Source organism: Diabrotica undecimpunctata, chromosome 5 (genome assembly GCF_040954645.1).
Source record: "Diabrotica undecimpunctata isolate CICGRU chromosome 5, icDiaUnde3, whole genome shotgun sequence".
In the NCBI taxonomy this organism is placed as follows: Eukaryota; Metazoa; Arthropoda; class Insecta; order Coleoptera; family Chrysomelidae; genus Diabrotica; species Diabrotica undecimpunctata.
In genome coordinates, this window is record NC_092807.1 from 120,105,301 (window position 1) to 120,123,180 (window position 17,880).

Consider the following 17,880-nt stretch of genomic DNA (forward strand, 5'->3'; position numbering starts at 1 on the left):
TTATTTTGCGAGAAAAATATATAATATATACAATGACCGGAAGTAAAAATATTTTTATCAATAACTCAAAAACTATAAATGATAATTTCGTGAACTTACATTTTTGAACTCTACGTTAAATTCTCTATTGATTTGACTAATAAAAACGAAACCGGAAGTCGACCTCAAAACCAGAATGCAATTTTTACTTCATCAAATGTCGACATGGATATCACTTAGCAATTATTTTGCATGCTGATCACGAATCCGGTGTCAGATTTGCTCTATCTTGACGTTTTATGCACGTTTCGGGTCACTTCCGGTGTCGGATCGCAACTGGAAGTACATATTTAGATTCGTCACGACGAGACCTTTCGATCCATAATATACTTTGTGGGGTCTAAAACTTAAAGTAAATTTTAACTTCCAGTCATCTCAAAACTGGAAGTGAATCTTGACAATCTCATACGTAATACTAATAATACTCCGAAAAAATATTTTAATTATCTAATATGGTTTTTGAGTAAAGTGGTGGACAAGAAAAGGGCTTAGCGTTTTAGTATATAAGATTATCTTAGCGCCAATTCAATCTGAATAGATAATAAAAGATTATAATACTGTAATATGTTATCTTGATTTTGATGTATAAACCTTCGTAAACTATTTTTTTACTTTAAAAAATGGCAAATAGCTGTGGTCCGTTCAACGGTAAATAAAAGTATATAAGGGATTGTGGTTGAATAATCGCCAACATTGCTGCCACGTTGCCGGGTTTTGTTCTATGGTGTTCATTTTGGGTACAGTTCATTTACAAAAACTGAGTTTGCACTTCGGTAAATTTTGATATCAGTTACTAGCTAATAAGTATTATTAAGTGCAGTGGTCGAAATATCGACCACTGACCAATAAATTTCGAATGCATAACCGATATTGAAATTCTCCGTTCTTTCTGAGGGAACGGTTCATTCGACAGAAAAAATTCTAATAAAAATTTTTATTTAAAATTATTTCAGCTACCTATATTTCCTGTTTAAAACATTTTTTTCTATAGAGTAGACATTCTTGGTAAACCAATGTTTTCCATTTTCTTCATGCATCTTTTTCGGGTTCCCAAGGTTTTTCGGGTGTTAAATGACACTATCAGCGAAATTCACCTTGTTTGTATGATTGTTAGAGGTTTATTGGCATTTTCGTCTCTGATGACTATACTATATGGTTGATAATAATAATAATGATAAGTAATGTCTAGAAACAATTAATAAGCAATAAATGAAATTTTAAATATATACTATCTTGTAAGTATATAAATTGGCAAAAACATTACATCTTAAAGTCTTAAGATTTCAACGATTCTTGGCATACTCCTGATTTTCTATGCTTTAACTTGGTTGGTTCATAAAATATATACAGAAATAGCTATGTTTACAAACCTTCAATTTTCCCTCGTAAAATAAACACTATTATTCTAGTCGCAATTCCATTTGAATTATCGCTGCTGATGGCGTATTGCGGAACAAACATCTTACTAATTTATATTAATTATTGCATGTATTCTATGCTACGCATGTATTCTACTACACGTTAAATTGATGCGCCGTTTTAGATAATATGTCAAGAATGTTAAAGAAGATATTAATTTATACAGTGTGGAAACCACTTATGGAATAAAACTGTTTGTGTCCTTATTATAGAAAATAATAAAAAACTCCGGGACACGTTAACTTTTAAATTTAAATGTGCGTTTTTTAAATGTACAGGGTGATCCACGCCACAGACCACTAATAACTAGACGTTTCACGTAGGTAGCTCAAGGTCAAACTAAACTAAATGTCACTTGTAGTACCGATACAAATCTTCAGATCTCGCTTTAGTCTGTCTTTACCTTTACAGTTTAGGTTTAGAACACAACTAAAAATTATAATTGTCAATTGCTAATTGTCAGTAATTGATTAGCATCTATATAGTCAGATTTTGATTTGAATTTGATGGTTATTATTGCAAAGAAATTAAACTAAACTTGGTTTAATATCTCTGGGTTATTGTTAGCATTAACCTCAAATTAGTTTGTAAATTACAAATCACCTACCTCAGTGATCTGTGTTTTAAATGTTCGTGGCGGTGTTCAAACAGTATTTTGCAGATTAATAATAATTAGTTAAATATAGTTTTTCACAATAAATGTTGTATCCTACAATGTACCAATTCGTCATCAATTAGACATGCCTTTCCAAATCCCGATAAAGACATTATACGATTTAGGAAGTGGCTTAGTGTTATAAAAAATCCTAATTTAGATATGATGAATTCCAGTACAGTTTTTAAAACAAAATGAATCTGCCACAAACACTTTGAAGATAAGTTTGTTTCTTCATGGAGCCATAAATTGTATAAAAATGCAATTCCTAGCTTACATTTGTATGGTGAGTCACATAAATATTTAATATTAGAGAACAAATAACTGATTGATGATTGATTTTAGATTCTTCTTCTAATGTACATCCCAGAAGTATTTCAATGTTGAGTGTGGAAGCAAATGTAACCGAAAGTAAGTAACCCTAATATGTACTTAATAAAAATGATTTTACTTGAAGTGAATCATGTTATAAATTATTATATTAACTTTTTGTTTTAGTTGAGAGTCCTTCAACAAGTAGAGATGCACAATCTTCACACATATTTCAATCATTTGAGATACCCCATTGTAGTAAGTATTACGAAGATAACAATAATTTTCAAATTGGTTACTATTTTATGAAACTTTTTAGTTGCCGAACACAATGATGCACAGTTACCAAACGAAGAAATTTTAATACAAACTGATGAGAGTAAGGATTTAAAAGGTAATTGTAGTTAAAATTTTATATTTTGTATTGTCATAAGCAGATTTGTAAATATTCTCTAATATGATTAACGGTAAAATTAACAGTTTGCTTAACCTTCGGATAGTGATACTAGAGTTTTTAAGTTTAGTTGCCTCAGTGTCATAGACCAGCTGGGGCTAAAAACTAGAAATAAGAGCTTGTCTGTGTTTATAATCTCCCATTGCTAAAATCTAACAAAGATATATGAAGGTACTGAAACATTCTAGTACTTATAATAAATTGTTGGACGATTTTCAGATTTGGTCCCATTGAAGATAGCTATAATTGAGCTGTCAATTAAAGTTCATAGAACGAAATGTTGGCGCTTGACTGTGTTGCCATGTTTGTTTAATAAATCGGGAAATAGCATGTGATTTATAATTAATAAAAATCCAATAGAACGTTAACAAACTAACAGTAAAAAAGAAATTCTTTAAAAAAATAATAAGAATAGTATTCAGGTACTTTCCACAGACATCTGGTGACCATCTGTAACAATCTGGCAACTGGTGGTTTGAAGACTGCCAAATCTATTAGCTTATTATCAAAGGCAAATGCCAAAAAAATGTTGTAATCATTAACTGCAATTAATATGAGAAAAAACGAGTATTTATTCGTTCGTGTTGTATATAAAAAAATAAAAAAATTGCATAATTTATATAATAATATAATAAAAATGTATTTTTGAAAGCTTCTCTATTTGTAATTGAAGCCTACAACATATACATTATAAAGACATGACAACACAGTCAAACGTCAAAAATTTGTTTTGTGAATTTAATTCACAGCTCCTTTGTAGCTATCTTCAATGGGACCAAATGTGAAAATCGTCCAAATTGTTTAATACTCACATCAAAAAACAGTCTACTAAGTCTCTCACACAATAATGCCACTATACGAAGGTTAATATAATGAATCGATTTTGCCTTGTAAGGATTGAATAAAGAAATTAACATCACATTTATTTTTAGGTGTCGCCCTTAAGAATATCACACCACTGAAAATATTGCAGCAGTGTAATATATCAAGAGGTACAATTACCCCTAAAAAGAAAAAATTATATGGAGCATTAAAACAATTGCACCACAAATACTCTTTGGAAAGAAATAGCAAAAAGTCTTTTCAACGCAGACTGTTTGAAGCTAAAGAGTTTTATAAAGAAAATAAGTTGGGTGATCTTCAGAACGTTAATAGAATGGCAACTATGCTAATTCAAATTCAGTTCAGAGAGAGCTGTAAAGCAAAAAAGCTTAGACGATTTACCCTTAATGAGAAATGTTTGGCTTTGTCTTTATACAAACAAAGTGCTCGTTCATATAGTATTCTTTCCAATATATTTATCTTACCCAGTAAGTCAACATTAAATAGACTTCTGGCTCAAACTATTGGAGGCCCAGGAATTAATAAGTTAATATTTGAGTCACTAAAAGCATCAACATCAAAACTGGAAGGAATGGATAAGCATATAGCTATAATGTTTGACGAAATGGCGATTATGCCAAGTCTTCATTACAATGAGCATACTAGGTGTATAGAAGGTTTTGAAGACATGGGAGAAGACAGAGACTCATATATAGCAGATCATGTTCTAGTTTTTATGGTAAGAGGTCTAAGAAAACCGTGGAAATCACCTATTTCATACCACTTTTGTAGCAGAGGTGTAGCCAAAACCCCTCAAATTAAAAAATTGTTGGTGGAAGTCATTTCTAATTTATTAAATATTGGACTTACACCTGTTACTGTTATCTGTGATCAAAAAAATTCAGCTGTAATAAATATGCTTGTAAAAGATACAGAAGCAGAATATCTGAGACAAGGCAATGCAAATCAATATAGAAATAACTCCTTTGAGGTCGAAGGATGTATTCTATGCCCTTTGTTTGATCCTCCTCATCTTTTGAAGGGGATGAGAAATAATCTCATAAAAAAAGATTTAATATATTTTACCAATAATATTCAAAAAATGGCAAAGTGGACCCATATCCAAAAATTATATGAATATGATAGTAAAGCATCAGATGGCTTAAGAGTTCTTCCCCATATATCTGATGAACATATATATGAAAATAAATTAAAGAAAATGAAGGTTAAAAGGGCAGTACAGATATTTAGCCAAAGAGTAGCAGCAGCACTTCAATTAATTCATCGTATTGGTAAATTATTATTATTACTTTTTCGTGTTCTTTATTATTTTTTTCTTACTATTTTTAGATACTGAAAGGATAATTGGAGAACATGTTGACGAAACTGCAAGCCTATTGTATTTTTTTGATCGTCTGTTTGATTCATTGAATGGTTCGAATAAACTTCCTGATAAAGGAAAAGAATTAAGATGTGGCCTTTCTGATAAATCTGGTCATTTACATTTTTGGAATCAAGAAGCACTTCCCCCTTCTTCAGACTATGAAATTTATAAAAAGGTCAAATCATGATCAAGCAAGACCACCTAGCTTAAAAAATTTGATTTTTAATATACAAAATACAAAGGCAATTTGGAATTATTTAAAGACTAAAGGATTTCAATATTTGTTAACAAGAAGGCTAAATCAGGATTCTTTGGAAAATACTTTTGGCCAATTAAGAAGTTTTGGGGCACTTAATACTAATCCTTTAGCCTCCCAATTTACAGGGATTTTTAAAACCTTGTTGGTGAATTCCATTATGCCTTTAGATAGGTATAAAAAAACCTTTAACTGTGAGAAGGATGATTCTTTTAATGTTTTTGTGCCAATGACAAAACTTTTTAATTCAAACATATTACAATCTCCAGATTGTGATAATTATAAAATATCATATTCTGGTCCAATAACAATATCAAAAATTCCAATTGTAAAGAAAATTCAGGAACTTTCCACCAGTTATGTTGCAGGTTTTATTTTAAACAAAATTAAAAAACTCATTCGTTGTTCAGATTGTAGAAAAACAATGTTTTCTGCCAATTATACATCTGAAAACTATATGATGCTGGATTTAAGGGAATATACCAGTGGTATTCGAAGATTGTGTTATCCTACTTCTTGTTTTGTTGAAGCCTTTTATAATATTGTAAAAATTATTCACTTTTGTTTAAATTTACAACCACATTCAAAGTTTTTAATAAATACAATAGAATCAATTGTACTTGATAAATTAAATTAGTATTAAAATTTTAAATAAAAACCATAATACATAACTGGTGTAAGGATGTTAATCGGATTCTGCAAGGTAAAAGCACGCATTACTCTGGAACAAATAAAACAAAAATCATGGCAAATAAGATTTATGTAGGCAGAGTAAAAAGAAAATGTATTAAAAGACCTGAATTTATATTATAATTATTATATGCATATAAATTGGTTAATACTGTGGGTATACCCTTCATTACGTTTTCGCTTTCTAATCTTCATGATAGAATTTTGTGCCTGAAATATAAATTAAACTATGGTCCTGATAATGTTCGCAGTTATTCTCTAAAAGGATGCCTTACTCTATCTGTGTACCTTTATGTTATTATTTATTTAACCATAATAAAACCATCATTAAACTTATATCCTTTAACTTGGAATGATAGTAGTTATATTACTCCTTTTTTAAATAAATGATGATGTGGTTATACTATTTTTAATCCCTAAGTTATTTCAGTGGCTTCTGTGCCACCTTTTAATTGGTACTGTAATGTTCTATTGATGAGCCACCAACATGGATTAGGGAGTAAAAAGTCTATCTTAACTAATTTGATTATCTATCAAAAACACATTGTTTTAGCTTTCCAAAAGGAGGTTCAGATATTTGAAATATATATTAACTTTTTAAAGGTCTTTTACTGGTTGAATCATGGTGTGTTGCTTCATAAACCTCAGCTGTATGGACTTTCTGCTTAAGTGGAAGCGATTACTCTATTTGAGTAATTGGGTTTGGTACATGAAGGTAAAGTCTTATTACCTCTGCTATAATTGTTTCATCTGATGGCCCTTATTTGGGATCTTTACTGTTCAATATGTCTATTAATGATATAGCTTTATTAATTAAGTATAACAGGTTTTTAGTCGTTGCTGATAATCTCAAACTTTATGTGGAGATAACTAGTGTAGCCGATTATTTTAAAATTCAAGAGAGCCAAAGGTGGATGTACCCATTATTGATGTACATTTTTTTCTTAGAATAAATCTCAATTGTTTTTTGACATTGAAATTTGTATTTATGTATTTCCAAACGGCCTTTAAATAGTTTATTTTATTACCATGTTAATATGCTAACTATAGAAATTTTATATTTGTTCCTGTGTAAATGGTACATGCGTAAATAAATAAATACATTCAAGTACATACTAAAGCAACTAAAATGAGTGAAATTAGAGATCTTGGTATCATATTTTTACTGATCATTAGTTGCACACATAAAAAATATATATGTTTAATAGTATCCTATCTATCCCCATAATTGGTCATCTTAATAACAGTCATACCAGTTTGTATTTATGCTTGTATAGTGTGTATTATGTGCTCCTTTAGTTTAAGTTATATTTATATTTAATGATTTGTAAAAAATCACAAAGTCAGATCTGGTTTTTATGTAATAAGTGTACCAGTGATGCTATGTATGTACCAAATGAGGTCTATCGAGCACTACACAATAATCTTTACACTGCCACTGTTTTTTGTGACTATGCCAAAGCTTTTGATTGTATAAATCATGACATTTTGATAAAAACAAATTTCTATGGAATTCGAGGTATTTCTTTGAATTGGTTCCAATCTTACTTAGGGAATAGGAAATAACTAGTTGTAGCAAATGATACAGCTTCTAGCCACAAAAGCATTGTATGTGGAGTACCACAAGGTTCAGTATTGGGTCATCTACTTTTCCTTATCTTTATAAATCACATCACCAACTTAAAATCGATGGAAACATTTTTCTTTTTGCTGATGATACCAGTATTACCTGGAGAAACTCTAATATTGCAATTCTTCATGCAACTATAACTTCTGATCTATTTAAAATAAAAACCTAGTCAGACTCTAATTTACTCTCTTTTAACCTGGATAAGACAGTAGCATTATCCTATAAAGCTCTTCAATCCTTGCTTCTTAATAATAGCCAGATCAGTATCATTGATTCTGTAAAATTTCTTTGGTATTTTTATAGTCAGCAACCTTAAATGGTCTCTTCATATCGATTTGTTAAGTAAGAAACTAGCTTCAGCCTGCTATGCAATAAGATCTGTTTTGAAGAAAATTAATTTAGCATCTATCAAAATAACATATTTTTCTTTGTTCGAGTCTCATCTTCGATATGGTCTTTATTTTTGGGGTTCTAGAACAGCTGCCCAATCTGACAGTTGTTTTTAAATTACAAACAAAAAAAGAGTAATACGGTATCTTTTTGGTCTCGGCAGAATAACATATTGTAGATAGATAGATAGAAGATACTTAAAAAATCACGGGATTTTAAGTCTTCCTTCTTTATATATTTTAGAAACTGTTTGCTTAATTCGTAAACGCCTACATGTTTTTCAGCAAGACCTAATCATGACTACTCCACCAGAAATTCAACCTTTCAAGCGTATTTACTGATCCCGTCCACTGCGTTAGTAAAGAAATCTATATTATATTCAGTAAAAAGATTATACAACCATCTCCCTTTGCAACTTAAATCTGCAACTTCTTTCCTTAAGTTCCGTAAAAGAACAAAAACCTATCTATCTGAAATACCATATTATTCAGTAGAAGAGTTTCTTAACGAATAGTTTTATGTACAAGTAACTAAAGTATTTGTATATTTAAGTACCACATGCAAAAACTTAAACCTATTAGTTCGTAAGGATTTATTATGCAATTTGCAGTTTATTTAAATTTTGCAATACATTGTGTATTTTATTATCTTTTATTTTATGATATTGACGATTTATGTAATTTCAGTAAATTTTAAATTGTTATTTTTCTGACTTTTTGTAAGCTTTGTCCATAAAATTGTACAATTTTCAGTGGTAATAAAGCATATTTCTATTCTATTCTAAATTTATATACCAAGTTGTTTTACATGTATTAAATAAATAAATTAAATTATGTTTTGTCTTATTTTTTCGTAAACGGTATTGTGTATATTTGAATTTAAAAATAATTTGAATTTAAAAAAAAAATTTCAAATACAATTTTTTTTTCAAATATACCAAATTATATTTAAATATTTTAAGCTTTATTTAAATTTTCCCACCAAAATTAAATTTTGAATTTCCCGCGTAATTTATCGCTTGAATTAGTTCCGATACAAATCTCTTGGAGCGCTGAATTTCATATCCAACTAAAGTATTGTCGTGAAGCATCTAAGGTTAGGTGATCTGTGATCCACGCAAGTCTAGCATAATCCATAATCCTTAATTTTAATGAAACACCCTGTATATTTTTATGTTTTTAAAAGATTTTAACAACCTGATTTTAACGAACTATATCATGTAGGGTCTATAAAAAATAATACAAGGTGAAATTTTGAAATTTATAATTTATCACGTGGTATTATTTTAAATTAGCTAAATACAGACAATACAATTCTATTCTAAGTATCAGTATATTGGAGAAAATTTCTGTTTAGTAACCGTGGTAACATTTTTTGTCATGAATGGGTAAAAACTGTCTAGATAGTCTGCTAATTAAACTAAATCGGTAAATAATGCGAATTGTTATCAATCAGTTGTTGGTGTGTTGACATTTTACAATAAAATAATAAATTCCTAATTAACACTAGAAAGTCGGGCTTAGCATACCTACCTAGAAAGTCCGAAGGGATCATTTTGGCCCCAAGTTCCTAAATCAATAAAAACCAAGTTTAGAATTAACTATTTATTTGGGAATAAACAAAAAATAAAAATAAACATTTTTAAGAAATTATATAAACTCTTGACGATACAATTTGATTTAATTTTTTAGTTTCATTTTAAACATTTGGAACACCATACAGTTTGCAGTTTTTGACATTTGCCACACATTGCCTTGTTACAGCCGTGGCACTCTTTGGAAGTATGATTTCCTTTACAAAACATTTTTAACTGACATTTTTTTCTTTTTTGGCTAGTAACAGTGCTGGTGGTTGGTAAAACCGGTGGTGCTGGGTATAGTACCAGATTTCGGGAGGCAAGGTATGGAGCCCGTAATTCTTCACACAGCTAAAGAATAAACTTACGACGACTGATTTTACTTCCAGTAACTTCTTTATAAATAATCCATGCATTTATTGCTCCTAAGTCAAGAATGTTATAAAACACGTGCATTGGCCATCGTTTTTAAGCAACTTTTGTAGTATAAAGACGCGCCATTTGGTCCACTACATCAACCCCGTATTTTGTTTTATTATAAAAACTTACTGTTTGAGGAAGTTTTTTTCCATCGACAGCAACATCCACTGATTGATGTAATGAGCTCAACAAAAGCACATTTTTGTGACTCTTTCCTTGGTATGCAGTAAGTGTTATCTTTTCGTCGCTCTGGAATATATGGGTAACATATAATTCTCCATTTTTACTCTTTACGCTTAGAGGAACTTCCTTTCTGTTGCGATTCAAAGTACCCACAAGACTTGTTGATTTTTTTTGCAATGCCTTGGCCAATTTTAACGATGTAAAGTAGTTATATGTCGTAACATTTTTGCCCTTTCCCAGTTGATTTTCCATTAACCGCAAAACAACATGTTCACCAACACTTGTATCTTTCTTGCGTAGATGATCAGTGCCAGTATAAGGGTAACCATTTACAATATATTTTGATTCCACGCATGTCAAAAGCCAAAATTTTATGCCAAACTTATCCGGCTTATTTGATATGTACTGTGTGAACGGGCACCTGGATTTAGAAGGCAGTAGTTGTTCGTCCACAGTAAGGTTTATTTCCGGTTTGTAACATGCACCACTATTTTCTAAAAATTCATTCCAAACCGCAGAGGCTAGAGCAAATTTGTCGGTTTTCAATCGTTCAGATCTCGTTTGCTTTATGTCAAATCTGAGATATTTTATAATATCCTTGAATCTGTCTCGTGGCATAGTTTGCCTAAAAAACTGAGGACCCCATACTGTTGACCACAAGCTGTTGGTTGAGAAATTTTTGGCGCCGTAGACTCCTCTAGCGTACATAATAACAAGGGCAGCCTCCAGTTCTTCCAAAGTTATAGTCCATGTGTCATTTTTCAAACATCGATGTGCTTCTGCAATAGTGCATTCTTTTATATGACGTAACATGCTGTCGTTAATTATTAGATGCCAAGCACTTACCACACAATTGTTCCTCACGTTCCTTTTTGGATACTACATAGGACCTGATTCCTCTCGATAAATGTTGTGCTGAGCGCGGCGTCCTGTAATGAGCAAACATTCAATGAATATGAAGATAATAAAAATCATAATCTTACCAGGTACTGATCCAGAATCAATAACTTTCCACGTTGTTCCGTTTTTCGATTGTTCGGTGTCTCCGATTGAAATAGTTTTTCCTTGTTGACCTCTTTTTCTCTTGTGACTTGGCTTAGATGCACTTGGATTCACGATAAAATTAGCTGACTCGTGCTGTTGAGTTGTAGAAGCAGTGTTTACATAAATTGGTGAGTCTTGTACAATAAAACTTTCTAACTGCTCTGAAGCATCAGAGTCACTTGAATTATTATTTTGTGGTGGTACGTATTGTTCATCGTCTGACTCATTATTTTCTGCAAATTCAGATTCACCTCCCGAAACATCTTCTTGTATTTTTCGTATTTCTTCAAGAAGTTCGAGCTCTGATAGTCCACGACGAGACATCTTTACAGTCGTCTTGAATTTTCACAATTGAACGAATGTTTCAATATTCTAGAAATGAGAGTCAGCAGAACCTAATAAACCGCTCAATAAACAAAATACTTTCAAGAAACAAACAGTGTGTAACAAAATACCTTCTAGGAATAAACGTACATAAACATAATTTTTTCTTTAAACTTCAAATAATGATGACATTACTTATCTAACTTGATCCTGTCAAAGTTTGATGTCTCCGCCGGCAGCAGTTTTTTTCCCATTTCTTTACGGCGGAGGGAAAAATGTTGTCATGGCAACAATATGAAACATGTCACAAAGCAACAATACAAATGTCATTAAAAACAATTAATCATCATTTTTATTTATAGTAATATTAAAAGTACAATTAGTTAATGAGGCATTTTCTAAATTGAAACCGTGCAAAAATGTTCCCGACTCTTGATACGCATTGGTAATTGTTGATGATACTGATGGTCGAGAACAACTTTCAGCAATCATTCCCGATGTTGGCGAATCATGAGGGTTTAAAATTTTTTGAGCATTATCGTTCTTATTTCTTATTTCGTTTAGGTTTTCCATTTTTGCACTAAATTTGCGCTTGCGGTTGCAACAACAATAAGCTGTCTTTAATAATTGCAAACAACTGTCAAACAACTGTAACCAGGAAGACGCATATCCCACCGACGACTTAATTATTTTAATTTCTAACATCTAGACGACTTTGATAGTTGTTACAGTATGAATTGTACTAGTTATGGTTGAAAATTGCTACGTTTGAAGAAAAAATAGTATACTTTATTCGGCAAAGAAGCGACTTTTCTTGACTTGCCCTCTATTACGCGCCTCACTTCGTTCGGCGCGTAATATCGGGCGCGTCAAGAAAAGTCATGCTTCTCCGCCTCATAAAGTAATATACTATTATCTATCCGACAGAAAGTTAAAATAAATCGTCAAATTTCCGAGAAAACGATAATAATTAATACAGGGCCAGTTTGGCCCCTTCAGACTTCTATGGTAGGTTTGTTAGAAAATCCATTTATTAAATTTAGTAAACAATATTTTTTTGCGTTAAATAAGACTTTGTATCAAAATATTAAAAGTCATAAAATATGAAATTGTTATTGTGTCAAATAAAAGAACTACAATAACTTCAAATCGCAACAGGAGCCAAATTGGCCCCTCCGACTTTATAGTGTTAAAAGCTAATTTCTTGCAGAAATAAAAATGAAATATTTAACTGAGACCCGCCGAATTGAGATTTTAATGATGATCGCTTACGGGGAGAATTGTCGAAGTCAAGTTGAAGTAGCAAACTTATTTAATCAGAGGTATCCTCAGTTGCCTAATATTGCACAAGGTACTGTGTCTAAAATTTATGCACAATTTAGAGAAATTGGACATGTCAAACCATTAAAAAGAAAACCGAACTTCATTGAAGATGAGGTGAAAGTGGATATTTTGTTAAGTGTCGCAGAGAATCAACCGTCAAGTTCACGTCAAATTGCACGTCAATATAATGTGAGTCACACAACTGTCCTAAGGTGTCTCCATGAAAGAAAACTTTATCCATATAATTGAATTTTGTGCAGAAGCTAACAGAAGACGATCGAGATCGTAGAATGGATTTCTGCGAAAGAATGATGGATAAAATTAACACAAATGAAATAGCTCTTTGCACAATTCTTTTTTTTTTTTGATAAATCAACATTAACATTGAACAGAGAGGTAAACCGACAAAACTGTAGATATAGGTTAGCAGAGAATCCTCATTGGATGCGTGAGACACACATTCAGTATCCTCAAAAGTTGAACGTTTGGGCACGTATTATAAGACATCATTTGGTCCTATATTTTTATATGGTAATTTGACAGCGAGAAAATATTTAAGCATGCTAAGAGACGATGTTCTTTCTCAGTTGGCTAAGTTATATCCCAATCCAATAAATCCGACCCTATCGCATGAAACTGTCTGGTTCCAGCAGGACGGTGCAACACCCCATTATGCTTTAATGGTGAGAAATTACTCGAATAAAATCTTCTTCGATAAATGGATTGGACGAAGGGGTACTATTGAGTGGTCAGCTAGGTCGCCAGATCTTACGCTTTTGGATTTTTTTCTGTGGGGTTATCTCAAGAACAAAGTATATGCAACACAACCAACTAGCATTGAAGACCTTAAAGAAAGGATAACTACAGAAATACGGAATATTTCACCTCAAACTTTAAACAAAGCTCAGGACGAGTTTTATAGGAGACTGTGTTATTGCCAACAATAAGGTGGAGGACATTTTAAGCATTTATTTTAATGTAATCCAATTAATTCCCTCAAGTATTCTATAAATTAATTGTCTTGCAGAAAATTATACTTAATTTCAAAATTTCACCTTGTATTATTCATAATAGATCCTACATGATACAGTTCGTTGAGATCAGGTTGTTAAGGAGTTTTTAAAAACATAAAAATATACAGAGTGGTTTATGTAAAATACAGATTATGAACTATGCCAGACTTGCGTGGGTCACCCTGTACATTCAAATTTGTGTTTAAAAAGCGCACATTTAAATTTAAAAGTTAAGGTATCTCAACGTTTTTTATTATTTTTTAAAATAAGAACACAAACAATTTTATTCCATAAGTGGTTTCCACACTGTATGAAATACATATACTAGAGTAAAACACTACATTATAATCCTCTTTCGAATACTTGCTTACTCTAGTTGATTTTCCAGCAATGATATAATTTGTGGATTCAATAAGCCGCTTTTATCGATTGTTGGTTATATTGCATTTCATGAGTACACATTAAAACGCTAATGTCTTGATGTATTAAGGTTATTGGCTTGTGAATCAAATATTATTATTATAATTAGAATACCTAATTGTTTAGAATAATTCTTAAAATTCTGATACAGCCCAATAAGACATTTAAGATTACAAAAATTTGCATAGATCTAAAATTTGGTACAAATGATCGAGACAACATTCTAAATGGAATGTAAAAAAACTCCCCTACTCCCACATATGCAATAAAAATTGTTTAAGGTCAAATAGTAAGTTTTATCATAAAGGTACCTATTAATATTATATTGTATAAATATTTAATCACTATGTCACCTTTTCGGAGACATAGCGATTAAAAAGTAAAAAAAGGTTTTTTTCATAATAGGGTAGTTGGGGGTAAAAACACACACGGGGCAAAAGAACGCACCTTATTGAAATTTGCCGCCAATGTCCAGTTTAAACAGATTTTAATTACAAACGCAACAGTGTTCATATGTATTGTTCCAAGTTTAAAGCTGATTCAGTGCATTGTTTACAAACTATGAGGTAAATATTATTTTTTACTATTACACTGTAATAAGTTACAAAAGTCAAAGCCGAAAACGGTTTTTTAAAAAATTAATTTTCGTAACAAAATTTATTTATTGAGAACGTACAGGTATGGTAACAACTACAAAACAAAAAGCTCTTAATCTAATTAAACACTGGTATATATAGTCTTTCTATATGTCGTCACACATTGGATAATCCAGGGACGTAACTCCTCCTCCCTTAGAAAGAAGCATATCCTTGGGGTGTGCTTCTTTACACAATAAATTCTTGAGTTTCTTCTTTTCTTGTTTCTTCTTGTTTTCTTTGACGCACAGTTTTACAATATTTAGTTAAATAATATAAAATTAAAATGAAAATTATTATATATATACAGATTGTCCAAAAACTTGTTTGTTTAAAATAAATTGAATTATTATCTTTTAAATTATACTTTTGTGTTTCTAACTTTTCTAAAATATCTTTAGTCTTTCTAAAATTAATTGTATTAAGATTTATTGGTGAAAAATTTGAACTTTCATTTTGAAAAATATTAATAGAAGGAATAACTTTTGGAAGATTTATATGAGCAAAGTGACTTTTACTAATTTTTTCTGTTTGGAAGACTTCATTCTTGATTTTCACGGTACATTCAGGAGCTGATTCTAAACCATAGCTTCCATGTATTGGTAAATTTTCTTTTGAGTTTGGGCACTCGATAATTGCTAATTCTTCTTCTGGAACTGTAACTATCCATTTTCCGTCGCTGATTCTTGTAGATTCTATCTTCTTTATCTTTACTTCGAAATATTCACATGGCAATGCCTTTTTCTTGAAATTTATTAATTTAACTGCACAAGGGGCTTCTTCGGTTATCGTTAGTCTATTACTTCCTTTACATATGTATTTTTCTGAATCTATTTCTGTGCATATATCTTCCATGTAGATATAGCTAAATTCATTAAGTGCAAGGAATGGTTTGTAAGGTAAATGAATAAGATAATTTGAGTTGTTCATAGAAATAGGAATAGGGAAGAGTTGGTAATAATCATATATTTCTGATTCAACTAATGGAATCTCTAATACAAATGTAATTATAGAATTTACTGAATAGCTCTTAATATTTATTATTTTCTCGTACTGAATTATTTTTCCTAGTGTAGAATCAAAAGGCATTAATTTTGACTTTGTGTGAGATTTTGCTTTTTTTTATTTCATTTAAAAGTTCAATTAGATTTACTATAGAATTGTGCAAAGTATTTATTTTGGCAAATGAGATTGCAGTTTCTACTTTCTCAAAAATATCATAAATTGTTTGATAAAGTAAAGTAATTTGATTTATCACTATAAATGACTGAATATGTGTATACATACTTTTTTCAAATAAAGCTAATTTATTCTCTATAGCTTCAATTTTTGATTTCAAAATCAATTGATTATGTGAAATATTATTTATAGCATTATTAAAAGTATTTATAGAATCTTGCAATAAAGATATTTGTCTTAGGGAATTTACTTTTAAGTTACTTTGATTATCTTTTAATTGTTTTATTTCGTTTTCTATTCTTTGTGCGTCTTCTTGGTCCATATTTCCTGTAATACATTTTATTATTGTTCCTAGAGGATTTAGAAGTCCTCTTTTTATTCTTTTTTCTTCCTTATACAAAGGTGGATTAATTTGATATATTTGTTCTTCTATTTTACTTTGTAACGTAATTAAAGGGATAAATGAGTTTTCTAATTCTGGATAATAACTTGTTTGATTTCTGAAACTTGTGTGTAGTCTTTGAGCTTCATTTTTCAATAAATAAAATTCTTGTATGACAGAAGTTAAATTGTAAATTTGTATAAATGTCCAGTGTGTAGAAATTATTTTGGAGGTACCTAATCTAAAAGGTAGGAGTCCTGGATATGTGGTTACATCTTCAAACTTGACTAAGTTGTCTCTTGCGTTGATAAAGTTGACTGCTCCGAAGATTCCAACGATAAATCTGAAATATTAGGCATTATTTTAGTTTCGTTTATGTGGACTATTATTTTCTTTTTATTCTTGGGATTTTCAATTTCTATTTTCCCATTTTCTAATATTTGTGTAAGTATATAAGGTCCAGTATATTTTCTACTTAATTTTCCTCCGCGAGTTTCTGTTTTTCTATAAACTTGTGATCCTAAACAAGGATCTTTTGAGTTTCTATCTTTATTTCTTTTTCCAATTATATTCTCTTTAAGTTTTTGATTTTCTTCTTGTATACTTGTATATAGAGCTTGAGTATTATTTTGATGTGCATTAACATATTGAGTATAAGCTTGTGCTGGAATAAGTCTCATGGGATCTTTACTGTCTGTATGTCCCGATACTAATTCGAAAGTTGTATGGCCAGTTGCTGAGTGTATAGTACTATTATAGGCAATAAGAGCATAAGGCATAATGGAAATATTATCTGTATCTTTATCTTTTTCTTTTAATAATTTTAAGTGCTCAGTTAAGGTAGAATGAAATCTTTTTACCGGGAATTAGATTCGTGATGATATGAAGTAGTAAAATGTATTTTTATTTGATGCTTTTTTAGTAATTCGTCTACAACGTCATTTTTGAATTCTCCGCCACTATCTGCAACAATTTGTTTCGGTATTCCAAAAAATGAAAAGAAATGTACTAATTGTTGACACGCTGATATCGCTGTGCCAAAATATGGTAAAGCTTGGCCATATTTTGAAAATTTATCTATAATTGTTAAAAATCTTTGATTGCCAACTTTATAAGTATCTATATGTATTATCTCAAAAGGCTTGGAGGGTGTGTGGGTTAATATTAAAGGTTCTTTATGTGGATTTCTATTATATTTTGATCTTTGGCATATTTCACATTCGTTTATGTATTTTTCTATATCTTTTTTCATTGATTTCCAGTAGTAATTTATTTTTAAAGCTCTAAGAGTCTCTGAAATTCCTCGATGATTCGTTTTGCCGTCGTGCTT

The 17,880-nt window shown here is 30.7% G+C and overlaps 1 protein-coding gene and 1 long non-coding RNA gene across 2 annotated transcripts; one reads left to right on the forward strand and one right to left on the reverse strand.

Moving 5' to 3' along the window:
* The first annotated feature begins 2,325 nt into the window (after nt 1–2,325).
* Nucleotides 2,326–2,821, forward strand: LOC140440757 (uncharacterized). The gene is made up of 4 exons (XR_011950923.1): nt 2,326–2,399; nt 2,459–2,524; nt 2,612–2,683; nt 2,745–2,821. It is a non-coding gene; the product is annotated as an uncharacterized lncRNA (long non-coding RNA).
* A 3,236-nt stretch (nt 2,822–6,057) lies between these two features.
* Nucleotides 6,058–17,329, reverse strand: LOC140442446 (uncharacterized). Its single transcript, XM_072533516.1, has 3 exons — nt 17,155–17,329; nt 15,508–15,981; nt 6,058–6,062 (listed from the first exon to the last, which is right to left on the reverse strand). The coding sequence occupies exons 1-3, from the start codon at nt 17,327–17,329 to the stop codon at nt 6,058–6,060; spliced, it is 654 nt and encodes a 217-aa protein (XP_072389617.1).
* Between the last annotated feature and the right edge of the window lie 551 nt (nt 17,330–17,880).